The following is a 17,142-nucleotide window of genomic DNA, read 5'->3' as shown; positions in this document are numbered from 1 at the left end:
AGTTATCACAGGTACCACTACAATTCGTGCATATAACGGAGCACTTTAACCCAGCCTTTCTGCATCCACAGGCTTTCTGACATCTTTTTTTGCATTTGCAAGAAATAAGATGAGATGTTGAACTCGCAACATCTGGGCTGCGTTCCACTTATCGCTCACAATGCTCGCGAGCATCATTTCGTTCTTGTTTAACATTTGACAAACAATATCCATCAAGAACAGCGAAGCGAAGAAGAATGCGCTAAATTTTAGAATAGTGAATTGCATGTGGACTAAGCTTATTGGGGATACCACGGTAAAAAAAACGCGCCGCTTACTCTACCTCAAGGTGGTGTGGAAATGAGTTTTTAGGCCAAAACGCGTGTTGAACTACATTTTGCGGCGCTCGTACGCCAAAACTATTAATTTTACGAAAAAAATGGTTATTACATAAATTGTAGGAAATTTTCTCTAGTTTTATTTTGTATATAAACGTTTTTATCGTGGAATGAGTCGGGAAGGAGATATTGTCAAAAAACTGCTTTTAGGCGCCATTTTTCCAATATGGCGGCGCGAGCGGCAAAGATACGAGGTGGCAAAGTTGAAATTCGGAAAGAGCACATCGAAATATATAAATCTACCAATTTTAAAAACTCCCGGAAAACTTTCCAGGCAAAACTACCAAATGACTGTACTATAACGGCCTGGCACAATCTACATTTTTCATCGTGAGATCTCGACCGGACTCTCATCGAGAATCTTCCCCGTACGAACGAACGTATTATTGTGAGAATTGCTGCGCGAGTCCGAAGAAAAAGAATGCATAGTGTGTGATCAGAAAGAGAAGCGGAAGAGAAAGAGAAAGAAGGAAAGAGTAGGAGGAGAACAAACGCCGTTGGGTCGCAGTGTCAGTGGAGTTCAATCTTAATATAGTATGACCTCCACTGCCATTCGAGACAGTGTCGGACGCGACGGCAGTTGCAACTGCGAGCGAGCGAGCGAGCGAGTTGTGAGTGAGAGAAAGAGAAACGGGGACCGACACACACACACAGAGAGAGAGAGAGAGAGAGAGAGAGAGAGAGAGAGAGAGAGAGAGAGAGAGAGAGAGAGAGAGAGAGAGAGAGAGAGAGAGAGAGAGAGAGAGAGAGAGACGGCGACGGAGCGAGAGTGATTAAAGAAGAAGAAGGGAGAAAGACGCGGGGGTAAAGGAGAGAGAGGAAGAGACGTGCTGGTGAACGCGTGCGTGCGTTGCACCTTATTTCCCAGTCCGATGAGTGAGCCTCGCCTCGGTTATTTCAGAGACATCAGTTTCGAGAGAGAAAGAGGAGAGAAGGAGAGAAGATACGGAGAGAATGCGCGTGGTGAGAGAGACGATGCGTGCGTGCGTGCGCGCGCGCGCGTATGCTTAGTCGTCGAGAGTGTCATCGATCTATTTCGAGAGGAGGCTGGAATTTCTGGCCTTCGCGAGGGGTCAGTAGAAGAGAGAGATAGAAGAATGGGGAGGATGAGAGAACGAGAGAGAGAGAGAGAGAGAAAGAAAGAGGAAATCTCTGTCGCGTAGGGGGAGAGAAAGGAGGAGAGGAAAGAGAAGAAAGAGACGACGCGACGATGGACGGATGGATGGACGAACGGGTCGTTACCACACCTGCGCGCGCACTCGCCGATCTGGATTGCCCGATGGTCAACGCACGAATGACTGCGTGCTCCTACGTCTTCCTCGCCCGAGCTTCCCAAAGAAGGAGATAGAGAAAGAGAGAAAGAGGGAAAATCACGATAAAGCTCTCGGATTGCGACGCTCTCTTATGCCAAGGAGACATCATTTCATTCACGCAATGCCGCTTGAATTTGAATAGTTTTTGGATATTAAAATTAAAATTGTTAATCGTCGATCTTCTGATGCACTTCATACATTATGTTACAGGTTGTTATAATATCGATTCGTATATTCATTGTGTTGAGAGACAGAGAGAAGCCACGATCTCGATTAATGTATACATCATTTTCTCGATAACAAGGTTTCTATACTTTTTTTTGATAATGTTTTCATGAAGAATGGTTGCCGAGTTTCGGGAGTTTCCCAGGTGCGATGTGAGAGATGAGGTAAAATGAGAGATGAGGGGATGATTAATCGCTTCCAGCGCGATAAGTCCACTTTGCGAGGGAGTATTTGTACAGAGCCGGCAGCGAGTTATCGACGAGTTATTGGAGTTTTCTCGACTGTGTAGCTCGCGCGCGTGTCGAGTGGGGTTACGTTAGAAGGGGAGGGGGGGGGCGACGGTGGGAGAGAAAAGGGATATGGATGGCACGCGGGAGGAAGAGGCGGCAGATCTAACGATATGGTGGGGGGAAGCGACGGTGGTGCTCGGCCGTTGCATTGTGGGGGTGTTGGCCTTCAACTTGGCGGCGCAGTTTCACTGACCTGCCTGAGAAACCCGCCAGCTTCGTGTGCTGGGGACCTACGGGCGCATCCACGACGCCAAAGGGTACCGCTACTTAAGAGTCCATCGAGCCCTAAACAAACCCCGCTGTCGCCGAACGACCGAGGAAGCCACGCATTCGAGATGTTAACTTTGTAGCTTCTCGACGCGGTTCGACGGCCGGCACGTGAAAAGCGAGTGTTTCTAAAGAATTTCTTACTGGTACGAATTTCTTAAAAGAGATCAAATATATAGAGACCATAGGTCAGCTATTTAGTTAAAAATATAATTTTCTAATAAGAGGAAAAATTAAAGAAACACAAGTAAACATATTTAGGTAAAATTTATTACAGTATATTTCTCTCTCTCTCTCTCTCTCTCTCTTCTCTTTCTCATATATTTTTAATACAGTAATTTGAAAAAATATATTTGAAGATAACATTAACATTTAGATGATAAAGTTGAGCCAATTCTTCGTTGAATCTCTCAAGTAGATCCAAGGAATAGTATCTCTTTGGGATATTCTGTGGGCGTAATTAAGGCGTAAGACGAGCAGATGGCCCATGAATGTCGCTGTTGGATCTTTTCTTCGTCGAAACATGTTACTTTGACCTTTCCAAGAAGTACAGTAGCAATAAGAATTAAACTTTCGACAAATTCCCTCAACCGACTATAATGTTAAAATAATGTTCGATAATCCGTCTCGGTACACCGACAATTTTGAAATAATTCAAGTAAGGATTATCAAAAAGAAAAGAACATCGATATAGGGTTCGGCACAAGGACAAATTTAGAAAAGTCGACGCAGCTTATATATTTGACGCCCTATATGCACTCGAGAGTTACACGGAGCGTCTATAATGCAGCCACGAGGCGCGTGGAAGCCTGAAACTATTGATCCTGCAGCCTTTGGGGAGCCGCTGCGCTGCTGCTGCTGCTACTGCTGCTGCAGCCGCTGCCGTTGTCGTTGTCATTGCTGCTGCTGCTGCTGCTGCTGCAGATTTTAGCAACGTCATTCAGACGCGTGACGTATCGTGGGAATGGAGAGACACAGCTCCATCTCGAATAGCATTCGTTCATGATTGTGTGCTCACAATTCCCGGGAAACCAATGTGTCTCATGTGTATCAGTCATGAATGACGAGCCTTCTTTAACGGATGGAAAAAATAAATTTGCAGTCACCTCGTTTGAACAAACTGAATTTTCTGGTCGTTGCGCAATCCGTGCGCTCGAACTGACTTGAGGTCGAATCCGGATTCGAATCCGGATTCGCTGGTCTACGATTCCACGGTACGTACGGAACACGGTGCGGCGGATCAAGAGAGACCGACCGAAAGGCCCCGGACTCGTTCCTTTCGATCTTCTCTTCTCGTCCTTTCTCGTCCCTTAGACGAGGCGAACAAAGCAAAGGGTCCCCGAGCAAGCAGCGTTCTCTCTGACGGACGGGGCCTTCTTTCTTTCTCCTCTCTTTCCCTCTTCGCTTCTCTCTTTCTCTTTCTCTCTCTTTCCTTTCCTCTCTTTTTCCCTATCTCTCCGTCTCGCCTCACCTTGGCCGCGGCCCTTCAACTGTCTACGACCCACGCCCCACCTCCTCCTCTTTCTCCGTTTGTGCCACCACCATCGGTACCATCACCAACCACCACATCGCCACCTTCCTCGAGGTTCTACGAGCACGGCAACCTTCCTCTCCTTGGCGGGTCTTCGCTCTCCTGCCGCGCGCCGTATACCTGTGCACAAGTTCGTCTCGCACGCACGCACGCGTACGCGCGAGTAAGCGCGCGCGCGCCCGGATATTCTCTGATCTACCTCGTCCACCTGCCTCTACGTCGCCACAGAGTTATTTAGCCGAACCGAAGCCGCTTCGGTTCGCCCTAGGCGAATTTCCGGAATAAGGGAGAGAGAACCTTCGAGAAGCGGAAATTCAGCCTTGCGAACGAGCGAGCACGCGGTTCAAGTTGCACGCGAGCAGAGTCCTCTTCGGGGGGTTTCCTACCTGATCTAGAAATACAAAATTTTATTCTGAGACTGAGATGTCTCCGAAAGACCTTAAATAGTCGACATTAAAGGAAATTAATATTAATTAAAATTAATATCTTTTTTCCTAATATAAAAAATATATTTAATAGATACTTAATATATACATGACATAAATAATATACGAGTTCTGTCGAGTTCTTCGCGCAACGTCTCGCGTGATAATATGAGTAAAATTGGGGTTCTAATAGCATTCACGACCGCGGGACGACTTCACGGCGTTCTCACACCCTCTGACAAGTCGTCAATTTCTTCGCCGTACGTGTCGCCAATTGTTCACCGCCACGTACCGCGTTTCGTTCCGTATCGGCATTAGGATTACGCGTCGCGGCGCACGGCGGCCCTGAAGAAGCGGAAACACCGTCCGTGACATTGTCGCGTGCATGTTGCGCTTACGCAAAGATATCTCTAGGCCTGGGGACGCCCTTCGCCTGACCGGCAGGCGAGTTTCCAAGCGCATTCAATCCGCGCGCGGACGAAATAATTCTGGAGAATTTATTCGTGGCCTTGCTCTCGTCCTCACGCTCTTTTGCCCTGAATTCTGCCTGTTTCGCTTTCTTACGGCGCGCGCGTTGGAAAACGCAAAATTTGATTACGAGGGAACGACGAGGAAAGGGAACAGAAGGAAAGAAAGAGACAATCGTATAATGGCGCTGGTCAGGAGGGAGATGAAAAAGCTGCGTGGTATGCGATGCAATGTACGTACGTCGTCTTTTCTCTCCTTCCATCGCGACGAAGGAGAGAGTGAACTGAATGAAAGGGAGGCTCGACGGAGAGGGGGAGGGAGACGAGGATAGAGCGAGATCGAGAAGGATAGAGACGGAGAAAGAGAAACGGAAGGTTCCCAGGATGAGCGCGAGAAGGAAACGACGGAGAGGAGCCAGGAGCGAAAGAGGGAGGAGTGGTTCACCTGCATTGCTAGCATTGCGCTGGCTCAAGGCCAAAGAGTCTGCGAGACCGAGGACCAGACCGGGTCGGGACCTCCTTCCTTCCAGTTTCCTGCACTCTGCTCTCACCGCGCCGCGCCGCTCCGCTCCGCTCTTGCATCGCGCGCGGCGTGCCTACTTCGAAACCTCTCCTTTTCTCTCTCTCTTCTCCGCTCTTTTCTTCGCGTTATACCCCTCTGTACGCAAACAATTGCATCATGGACGGACTGCTACTTTTGAAAGTTTATTGCGCGCGTGTGGGCGATTTCGTGCCCCGGCACGAAATACAAGGAATAAAAGAAAACTCGCGCGCCACGAGGGTACATAATAGCCTAAATTGTAAACAATTTTTTCTCATTACGGCACAACACATATCGATATTTTTTCAAACGTTTATTCAATTGCGTTTAAACATAGAAAGCGTGGACGGATAGCTCTGTTAAATTTTAATTTTTCACCGAATGGAAAGTGTTCGTGAAGTAATGAACGTTTCTTTTTTTGTTTGATTGCAGGCTGCAAGATCAAAGCTCTACGTGCGAAGACGAACACCTACATCAAGACGCCGGTGCGCGGTGAAGAACCCGTCTTCGTCGTCACCGGTCGCAAGGAGGACGTGGCCCGTGCGAAGCGCGAGATTCTTTCCGCCGCGGAACACTTCTCGCAGATTCGCGCGTCGCGCAAGAGCTCGTTAGGCGCTCTCCTAGGCGCGCCACCTGGGCCACCCGCGACGGTGCCCGGTCACATAACGATTCAGGTACGAGTGCCCTACAGAGTAGTGGGTCTGGTCGTAGGCCCTAAGGGCGCGACCATCAAGCGAATTCAGCATCAGACGCATACCTATATCGTGACGCCCAGTCGCGACAAGGAGCCCGTATTCGAGGTGACGGGACTACCGGACAGCGTCGAAGCGGCCAGACGCGAGATTCAGGCTCACATCACCCTGCGAACCGGCACCGCACCAGGCGTCGTCGATGATACCGATCTGCTAGGCGCTCTCTGCCGCGGCGGTCTTGGCTCGGTTCTCGGTATTCCAGGCATCGATCAACCGGGATCCAACAGCTCCAGCAGCTCTAACGGGGCGTTCTCGAGCAGCGCCAGCTGCAGTAGCTCGTCCAGCAGCTCCGCTGGGATGGGGATGAACGACCTCGTCTCCATTTGGAGCGGAATAGAGAGGGACGAGGGACTCGGCGAGTCGCCGTCGTTCGAGTCGCAGCCGACCTCGACATCGTCAATCTGGTCGTTCCCGAGCGTCGCGCTACCCTCGAGGCCGTCGCCGCCGGCGACGGCGAGCCCGGCATCGCCCACAGACTCACTTCTGGGCGGCGCACGGCGGGACTGCGTCGTATGCGGTGAGAAGGAAGTCACCGCGGCTCTGGTGCCCTGTGGACACAATCTCTTCTGCATGGACTGCGGCAATCGGGTCTGCGAGGGCGCGGATCCAAGCTGCCCGGTGTGCGCCAGACGCGTTCTGCAGGTGCTCCGTATTTTCTCCTAAGAGGGGCCCCGCCGAGCCGCCGCCCGTCAGTCTCCCGTGTCGCGACACCCGGCGTACACAGCGGCTGCACCAACAATTTACCACGAGGATGGCCGGCTAATAACAGTTCCAGCAGGCATGACGACAAAGCTGGAGAACAACATTGGCGCCCGCGACAACGACGATGCCTGCGCGATAATCCTCTCGGCAGTCCTCAAAGTTGGCCTTTTTTCTTCATCGCTGTCATCGCTGTCGTCGTTGTCGCCATCATCATCATCATCATCATCATCCTACCAAGCCGGTGTTGACGCAGTCGTCGTCAGGGGACCGAACGCGCACAAAGTCTCAATTCCACGGCTGCCAATAATCTCTTACGCGACGGGGATTCGCCTCGACGAATCGATCATTCGGAGCCGATCGTCGAGTCCGTCGAGTTCCCGCTGACCGGATACAACGAAGCCAGCTTTTAAGTTCTACGAGATATATATTTAAAGAGACAGAGATAGGGATGGAAACACTCACCCACTCATCGCCATCGCTTCCCCCTACCCTCTCTCCCGCTGTATTCCACTCGTCTGTTCCCCTCCCCCCTTATCCCTTGACGCTTGCATAGATTGGGCTCGCGGCTCGTCGAGTACTCTAATAAGCCTCGAGGTATGAGAGAGACGGTACGAGGGCACCGAACAATGTTACTCTCATCGTACCGTCCGGACTAACGTGCGAGATAAAAAAAAGCCTCTCTATTGCCCGCAAAAGATCGACGCCGCAATATTCTGCGACTGATATTACTAGTAGCGAGACTGATGGTTACCGAGACGCTACTCTCTTTTCTTTCCACCGCGGAGGCTACGGTCCGAAATTTAATCGAATGAGTCGCGGACCGATTAGCCTCATCGCCGAATTTTTGACTACACTCAACACCGCCGGTGTGTTTTGCTGTTAAAACTCTGCTCGTTCCTGAGATTTCTCTGGGTCGAACGTTTGCTGGGAACGGAGGCGGCTTGTCTAGCATGACGGATCTTAGAGCTTTGCCGATTTTCCTTTTTGTATTTTTTTTTTTACAACTATGACTGAATGGTGAATCACGTTCAAATCATGTCCAAAGAGATAACTTTCGATTTTTCTGACTGCTTCTAAGCTTCATATATCATATTCGGTGAAGAAAGCATGCTTATACGTTCGTATCTTCGACTGTCAATCTTTTTAATCGGTGTTGAACCAAGATGAAGATACGTATCTAACGTTTTGTTTGTCTAACCTGCGATGCTTGATTTGTGCCAAAAGGGCTAGACGAAAGAAAGATTATTGATAATTTCGCAACGATCGCGCGCTAAACAACCTTGCGATTTTCGCCTCACATATTTTTCCTATTTTTCTTACAAGAAAAAAAAAGCGTACAATATAATTTTGATCTCAGCGTTCGCTCGGAACGCGCGTAGAAAGTGTGTTAAGTTCATCTCGATCCAGAAAGGGTTTTCCGTTGCCGAGTGTACAATTACGAACTCGACGAACCTGCGAGCTGCGGTCGCTAGTGCGACAGCGTAGATTACCGAGAATTATCTACACGTACACGAGTCGCAGACAGAAACACGTACATACACGCGCATACAAATACCACACCACTGGACACACTGATAGATGATCTCGCACAGACATCCTACACGTGAAAAAGAGAGGGAAAAGAAGAGAGGGTCACGGGCCCCTCGATTCGCCACGAAATCACGTAGTGAATATATAGCGGACGGCGCGCGCGTTCGTTCCACCCGGCTTCCCTCGCCATTAGAGTATTATTTTAAAATAATATCTCTTTATATAAGCGAAATAGCAATGGATAAAAAAATAGCTCTAATATATTATAAATATAAACATATATATGTATGTATATAAATATATATAAATATATATATGTATATATACAATATATGTCGTCAGAAAGTCTGACAGTGGCACGGAACGAGAGAGAGAGAGAGAATGGGATAATGCGTGTGTGGATGAGAGAGTGAGAGAGAAAGAGAGATATAGGCGGCGAATGATATTTTGTCGACGAGATCTAGATTTTTGTATTTTTCGCGCATTTCGCCGATGGGACGACGGGTGGTCTTGGGCCGTAACGCCATAGAGGAAGAAAGAGAGAATTATTGACATATTACCTATATGTTGCACGAGTTGCGTAGAGAGAAAATGGAAAATTGCAGAAAATTATGAGGATAAAAAAAAAGAGAGGGAGAGAGAACGCAGCGCGTAAGTCGAGGGGCCGCGCGTCTGCTCTCGGACAGGAAGAACGAGCGCAAAAAACGGGGTCGGTCGATGGCGCCGGCAGCTCTTGCGAGTTGTATTTTTCAACTCGCTGATAATCGAGCGGATCGCTTAAACTCGACGCTAAAACGATATTCGTTTCACGTTTAGGGATCGACGATGCATACGTAGTAGTGTCTTTTTTTTTTCGTTTGAAAAGACATAATCATATATTATCGCTATATTACCTTGCATTAATATAAATATATATATATCTATATATATATATATATGTACATATATATATATATATATATATATATGTATGTATGTATATCGCATGGATGTATGTCGGATCGCGCATCCGCATATACGTTCATATTATTCTATATACATATACGATATGTCACTGTACCGCTTCCTCTTTGAGATCGCTGGGAGGGAAGGACGAGTGCTGAACGTCTCTCATTACCTTCAAGAGACAAAACGGAACTATGACTGTCGTCCTGTCTCCCCCGTTCTCGTGGACGAGCATCGTGCTTTCGCAAAGGGCGATCTTAAGGGGCTCCCCGTTAGACGCGAGGGTGCAGAACCGCGACGTTCGTCCTTATATCCATGAGAGGGAGCACGGTACGTGTCCCTACGACCCGTTTCTGCATATATAATCTCGTTTCGAAGAAAGACGAAAGAGGGGAAGAAGCTAATCAAACGGGGGTTTTACAATGGGGCCCTAACGCGCGTGACAGGAGAGACGATACTTCGAATTTTTACTCGAAACAACAAACGCGATAGCTTAAACGTTAACTGCGGGAGGAGTGTACAATTCTTCCCGCGCATTTCCGTTTTCCCTCGCTTCGATATCGAGTTTTAACTCCACGTTCCACTTTTCTTTTTAGCCCCCGTCATCGTTCCCCCTCGAGTTTTCTCCGCTTTCTCCTCTTTCCTCGGACCTCTCCCTCCCCCAAGTCTCCTTCGTCGTTGTCTGCATTTCTATTTTTTTATCAAAAGTTCTTGTCAATCGTTGCCATTTTTTAAACGAATATATGCTCAAGTCGCAGCTCCGAATAAGTCGAGATACATAATACATATTACTATATATTATATAAATATATATATTATATATATTTAAATCGCCCATCTCGTGATGGACGTTGGAAGATGAGAGAGAGAATATTTTTTCGATTTTTCTGAACACGAGTGACTCGGCCTTTTTGTTTATTTTTAATTTTTTTTTTTTAAATTTTTGTCGCGCGCGAAAATGTCGCCGCCGCGTGCCGCTTCATTTCGTGTTTCTCCACACACATACTCCAGTTCCTTTTATTATTTCTCCGTATATACCGCGCGATCTTCGTTCTAGACTCTTCTTTACACATACGTACGCGCACTCACGCACGCGTGACACACGAACGAAGAATCGCACTCCACTCACGCATACTCACTCCGCACGCGCTAAACGCACGCTAAAAATAATTTCGCGTACGCACGAGCTCCGGAGGGTGCGCGATAGACATGCGCGAACGATATTTGTATATTATTATTTGTTTCTTGTATAACGTCACACAAGCAAACACTTCACGGACACAGACGAGAATGAACGTACACACGCATACATACTACACATCCACGCGTAACACACGAAAGACACACCGAATAACACGTTGATGCATAACAGAAGCGTATATTTATATATTATAATAATCGAGAAGTAAAGAGAGAGAGAGAGAGAAAGAAGTTTATTTTATATTTAAGTTCGAAGTAAAATAAATTCTATATTTTTTCTATGTTAAGTATAAAGAAAAATAAGATGTGGTAAAAAAAGTATGGTGATGTGTCACACATACACACACACATATATATATATATATATACATATATATAAATTATATTATTATATTATATATATATACACACACATAATATAAAATATATTTATAGGTATTCTCTTTAGCATCTACGTTCCGAAAGACGCCGCGCAGCCGCGAGCGCGAAATAATGGCAGGCGGCTGGCATACATGTGCGTATATATTGTAGATCGTGTCATTAAATCTCTCATTAACTTTGCTATAAGTCTGAGAAATCCGTTCTGGATCTCGCGGGCGTGCGCGTGTGCGAGATTCGGGAGGGTAGATGAGAGGAGGAGAGGGCGATAAAACGGGGCAAAGAAGGGAGAGACGGGCAAAACGCTAATGAAACGACGAGTTTTTTTCAGCGGGAAACCACTTTAAGAAATAGAGACAGAGAGACAGAGCCGGGAGGAAAATCTCATCAATTCCACGTATATATGCGTGCGTTTATACATTTCGATTAAATCACTGAGCGTATGGAGAGAGAAAGATATTACAATAATATATTATATATTTAAATTAGCGATCCTGAGAAAGAGAGAGATAAAATAAAACAAGACGCCGATATTACTTATTGTTCCACGGCGAAAAGTACGGTCTCTATGGGCGCGCGAAGAGAGAAACACACGCGGGCGAAGAGAGAGAGGAGCGTGAGAATGTTCGGAAACGGAAAGACGGAAGCTTGAATTTAAAAAAATAGAGGGTTTGTATAGAGAGAGTATAGCGAAAGAAACGATAGTAGGTTAAACGGGAACGAGAGAGAGAGAGAGAGGGATGTAGGATATTGAGTGTAGGGTGCAGGGTGATTGCCAGAACTCGGAATGAAGCCAAAGTCAAACGGAATAACGGCGCGTGTGTGGGCAGGGAGCTGGAGAGGGGATACGGAAGACGGATTAAGTTTTTCCTTTTTTTTTTTTAACGATCGCGTCGGATGTGCTGTGATCGATGGCGGAGTCCGGGAGTTTGAAATATCGAGACGAAATTCCGACACACATCCTCCGATAGGAAAATATATAGATCGCGCGAAATTTTAGCCTCTCTAATCATCCGTTACTAAGTGGTGCTTTTAGAAACGTATCGAAATATATAAGAAATTTGAAAGGAATACATCGCGCGCGTCATGAAAAATCCAACATACGTGTATAATTTGCGTATCTTTCGACGGTTCGAAGTTCGGTATCGAAGTTCTCGTTTGATTTTTATCGCGCGTCGAGAGCTGAAATTCTTCAAAGAACGCGTCGTTACTCGGTCTTCCTTACGGTCGGTCCTCATTAGGTTCGAACCGTGTTTCGGCAACTCGCGAGAGGAGTACTCTCGAAAGTGGTAACGGCGAGAAGAAAGTTTAAGACTAAAACGTTTGAAGGCGAATGGAAATAAATATGTCGTAGGGCGAAAGCCTCGTCGAGAACCTCCGCTAGACTTTGGGACAATCCTACTGTAATTAACACGTTAATCGCGAAAAAAAGTACACATACAAACGCGCACAGGAATACGAGCATTTAGGTAGTCTTCACTTTGGCCGAGGTTCCGACGTCGCAGGGTCGTCGGTGTTATCGTTCGTCATCATAACGTACACGTGCTCGCGTCATGTGTATAACGCGTCTCTTTTCCCGGCTTGGTCGAATTGATACTCGACACTAAACGTCGTCGCGATCCAACGTCTCGAATTTCCACCGGCTCGGATAAACGCGATCACGTCGAGCTCTCCCGTTCACTCACCGCGAAGACGTAGGGCATCTATGATCATCGCTTCATCGCCGTTCGCTATCGGCACCGCAACAGGGAAACGAGGAGGGACAGATGTAAATTCGCGTAACTTAACATAGTGCCATACGTAAATCAAAAGCTGACCGCGCGCGCCCGCGCGCCGATAAGTGATAATAAAACGGGCGTTAGTTTAGCTAATCGTCAATGGTAACGAAACGCGAGTCGGGGAAAAAACGCCATGATTATTTCGCGGCTATCGATCGTCGATAGTACGAAGGAAAGAGAAAATTCTTGACATCGCTCTCGCTTCTTCGAACGAGCATTTGCTCCTCTTCTCGCGTATTTACGTACGTTCATTCGTGCAAAACCCGTGTGCTCGCTCGTGTCGCGGGGACACTCGCGTATGATGCTGTCGAGACGCGCACTCGCGAAACATATACCGATAAATACGGTTAAATAAAAAAGGGAGACGTGGCGCGTCTAGTTTTAGAGGCGTTCTATAATGAGTAACTTAACTGATAAGGAGTGTCGCGTGACGTAAGATTTTAATAAATGTAAAATATTAAACTTTAATGATTATAATATAGCCATTGGCTGTGACCGATAACTGCCATTTTCTTAATCAAGAAATAAAAAAAAAAGAGTAATAAAACGCGAAAGCGAAAAAGTAGTAAGAGGCACCGTACTCGGGCCGTAGATACACGATTGTATGCACACACTTGCGAAAAGCGACTGGTACACTCATATATATATATATACACATACACGAAGTACGTTGTAAGGACACAAGATACTCTCGGGCGCTTTTACGATCTTCGCGAGAGGAGAGACGCGGAAAACGTTTCGCGACGTGAACGCGATGAGTATATCGAACGGGATAATAAGCAGAGAAGAAAATCGATAACGAGCGTATCGAGCGTGACTTAACGACAACGGAAACGGAAAAGGTCAGTTTATCGGCGACGGAGGAAAGGGAGAAGAAAAAAAAATGGTTATCGTATATCGAGCACACGAGCAAGCGCCGCGCGAGAAATCGTCTGTCGACCCCTCTCGGCTTCGATCCAGTAGCAACCCCTATTCACCCTCGCAACGTTAAAAACTCGAGTAAGGTAATAAAGCAAAGCGTATTGTTAAGGATGTAAAAGAGAGAGAGAGAGAGAGAAAGCGCAGACATACACACATTTTAAACACGACGATACATATCTCCAAGTATAATAATTAAATGTAAGAAAGATTATATAACTTTAGTAGATGGCAGAGTAATAAGGAAATTTACAAAAAAGAGATGATTTAACTATAGGAAAATATATCGATGGATATAAATAGATATATATTAGAAAGAGGAAAGAGAGAAAAAAATTAATGATCGTTGTTGCTTGATTTAACTCTATTTACTATATGATTATATTCTATTGAATAGGTATATTTAACTGATTAATATTATTATATTACTGCTGATTATATTAACATTATTATTATTAATGAGTTTTTATTGCTTCAACGCTTTTTTATCACATGGATATATTATTAATTATTAATATTATTATCATTATTATTATTATTAGTCTATATATATATAGTATATATTTCATGTAGTTTTTTGTTTGTGCATAGCACGTCACGCAGTATCGAGTTGTCTCGCGCGATTCTTCACGGAACGACTAACGATCTTTCAGCGAGATTGTTTTATTCGTTAATTTTCCGCGCTTTTTCTTCGCGCCCTCATCTCGCCCGTTTCTCGTTCGAGCGCTTCCCGGTGCATTTCTCCCTGCGAAGGAAAGAATTCAACGTTTCTCTCAGCCTCGCGTCCGTTTTTTTTCCTCTTTCGATCGTTTCTCTCCCCCTTCTCTTCTTCTGTTTTATCGTTTTCGTGGCTTGCGCGAGCTATCGACCGGCGACGATGGATAGTGATTGGACATGAGTGAGAACGTTTCGATATCCCTAATATATTATACGTATATTATAAAAATATGATATAACACACAATATATATATATATATATACACACACACACACACACACACACCCATACACACCCACATATAAACACAGCGTACACACACATATATACATATTTCTACGTCGCGATTACTGTCTAAAAGAGACCGCGCGTTCGAGAGCACAGCTTTTACGATCACTATGGATTATTCTATCGTTATTCCTGCATTATTGGGAGCGTCGTCGCTACTCATTTAGGCCGCTACTCGTATACTCGCAAGCGTCGGGCTCCAAAATAATCGTACGGATCGTGCGAGTCGCCGGAGATTGAAGATAGGCAACGCTCGTGAACGTGCGTGACCACGTTTCCTCTTAATTACTTACCACGTATCTACTTAATTATCTTAAAGGAACGTAGCTGGGTCCGGGCGGGGCCACGTCCTCGTCAAGATCGCGTCTGTTTCTCCTAGACTGTAAACGTTATTAATAATTCCCGCATACGAAACGCGTGTGTTTCTCGATCTCGATACGAGCCCCGTCGATTCGCGATCGTTCTTATCGCCGCCGTAACCCGGACCGATGATGGGAACGACGAGCAGCCGATCGAGAAGGGCCAACGTGTCGTCGGTGCGCGGCTGCGTTTTCAGCTCTCAGCCCACAAACTCGATCTCAGAAATGAAACGAAAACTGTCCCATCAGTTTTTTTGAAGCTCTCTCTTTCTCGATTAGCTTGCTTCATGTGATTTCGTGTACGCGGTATCGCGTTAATTGGCGTAAATTCTTTTTTTTTCTTTTTTTTTTTTAGACGCTCGCGTCGATGTGTGACGTCTCTTCATTCCTTTTCTCGCGCTTCGTTGATTCGTTCGTCGTAACTTTACTCGTTTCGCGCTTTTCTCGTCGATTTTACGCCAGTCTTCGTAGTTTTTTTGTTGTTTTACATCTATATAAAGAAATATATAAGTTAATTATCGCGTGAGGAAAAAGATCAGGGGGTTGCACTCTTTTCTCAGGTTACGCGGGCTTGAGGAGGTTTTTTTTTTTAAGAGCAATAGGCTGTGTGACGCGAAGGGACTACAGTGCGGAACTTTGTGACGCGCGGATCCGAGGGAGGCAACCGCCCCTGAAACTATAGGAATCAGTATTTCAGAAGAAAAAGATATATATGAATACGTATATTGCTATTATTAATATTATTGTAATTGATATATTCTTATTGTCGTATACAACTAAAAGATTGAGGATGTCTGAGCCTCGTTCCTCCGACAAGTGGATATAAAGCGTGAGGGGAGAAAATTAAGCCGCACTGAGTAGTCGTGCAAAACAAATCAGAGATTGTCGATCTTATTATATAGTGAGATATTTAGATTTGATTATAGTGAGATGAGGTCAAGAAGCGTGTCTCATTAAGGCAAATGTTGAGATGCATTCGACTGAGATAAAACATTCGAAAGAGGAAAAACGTAAAAAGGAACAAAAGGGAAAGAAAGAATGAAAGATAACTGAGAAATGGGAAATGATAATTTTGACTTAAAAATGACATTAGGAAAATTCTTACTCTTTAATTAATCTTTAATTATATATTGTGCATGAAATATATAAACGCATTATTGTAGTTATCGCATTATTATGATTACGATTATTATATTATTATATCATATATCATATATATTGAATGTTGTGCTCAGTGTTTTTTTTCGTGGCCCCTGCAATGCGACGATGTGGGGGCTCGACGGGAGGGAGAGAGAATGAAGATCTTTTTATCAGAGAGATTCTTAATATATGTAACGCGAAGATATTTTATGTTCGATGTTTTAATTTCAGTTTAATTGTGTATCTATCATTTAAGTATGTGTAACTATTATTGTGCTAGTATTCCCGTTTCGTGCTTTCATCGTTCCCTTTCTATCTCTCTCTTTCTCTCTCTATCTCTGATCCACTCCTCTATTTTTCCTGCACGTATTAATTCTTTCCTCATACCATTTTGTTTCCTCTTTCTCGAACAATCCCCGTGGATGGAGGACCGTCGATGGTGGATCGACGATCGATGATGAACCGCGCGTCGATCGACTCATCGTAACCGGATAATATAGAAGGGAGAGAAACGCACTATCGCAGATTGTTTGGGCATTAGTCTTAAATCGCGAAACCAAAACGTTTCGCTGCTCTTCCCTTTGTTATTATTGGGGTTGTCGAGAAAAAAAACAGAGAGAGAGAGAGAGAGAGAGAGAGAGAGAGAGAGAGAGAGAGAGAAGAAAAAAAAATAACGTCACATCTCACAAGAGAGCCAGGTATTTCGTCGCGCCATCGCAGTGTCCAGCGACGCCGCCGCTCGCTCCTCGACGATAGCTATAATCAATCTCTCCTTGTAATAATGTTAACTAAAGCAGCAATAATCCGCGGCGGCGTCAAGTGCACTGTAGCGGCAAGAGTGATTCGGTCTCTCCGCGTCTCCCCGACGTTCTATACTTCCCTGCGCGATCGCGTACAGCGTACGCACGAAAGAAAGGGCCGGCCATTTCGTTGGCCGACGCCCTTAATCTCCAATTGAGAGCTGTCAGACTCGATAGACACTGAGCGCGAAATTAGC

General features: G+C 45.6%; 1 protein-coding gene across 2 annotated transcripts in view; it reads left to right on the top strand.

Moving 5' to 3' along the window:
- The window catches only part of LOC143901695 (RNA-binding protein MEX3B-like), a 43,057-nt gene extending 26,238 nt beyond the window's left edge, over positions 1–16,819 (top strand). For both annotated transcript variants that reach the window (XM_077414122.1, XM_077414121.1), the window contains one exon: positions 5,869–16,819. In XM_077414122.1, the coding sequence (XP_077270248.1) occupies positions 5,869–6,851 (983 nt within the window). In that variant the 3' untranslated portion in view covers positions 6,852–16,819. The remainder of the gene's footprint in view (positions 1–5,868) is intronic.
- The last annotated feature ends 323 nt before the right edge of the window (positions 16,820–17,142 follow it).

This window comes from Temnothorax americanus, unplaced genomic scaffold (assembly GCF_048541705.1).
Source record: "Temnothorax americanus isolate GAGA-0224 unplaced genomic scaffold, ASM4854170v1 Scaffold36, whole genome shotgun sequence".
In the NCBI taxonomy this organism is placed as follows: domain Eukaryota; kingdom Metazoa; phylum Arthropoda; class Insecta; order Hymenoptera; family Formicidae; genus Temnothorax; species Temnothorax americanus.
This window is presented reverse-complemented; position numbering and strand designations above follow the sequence as displayed.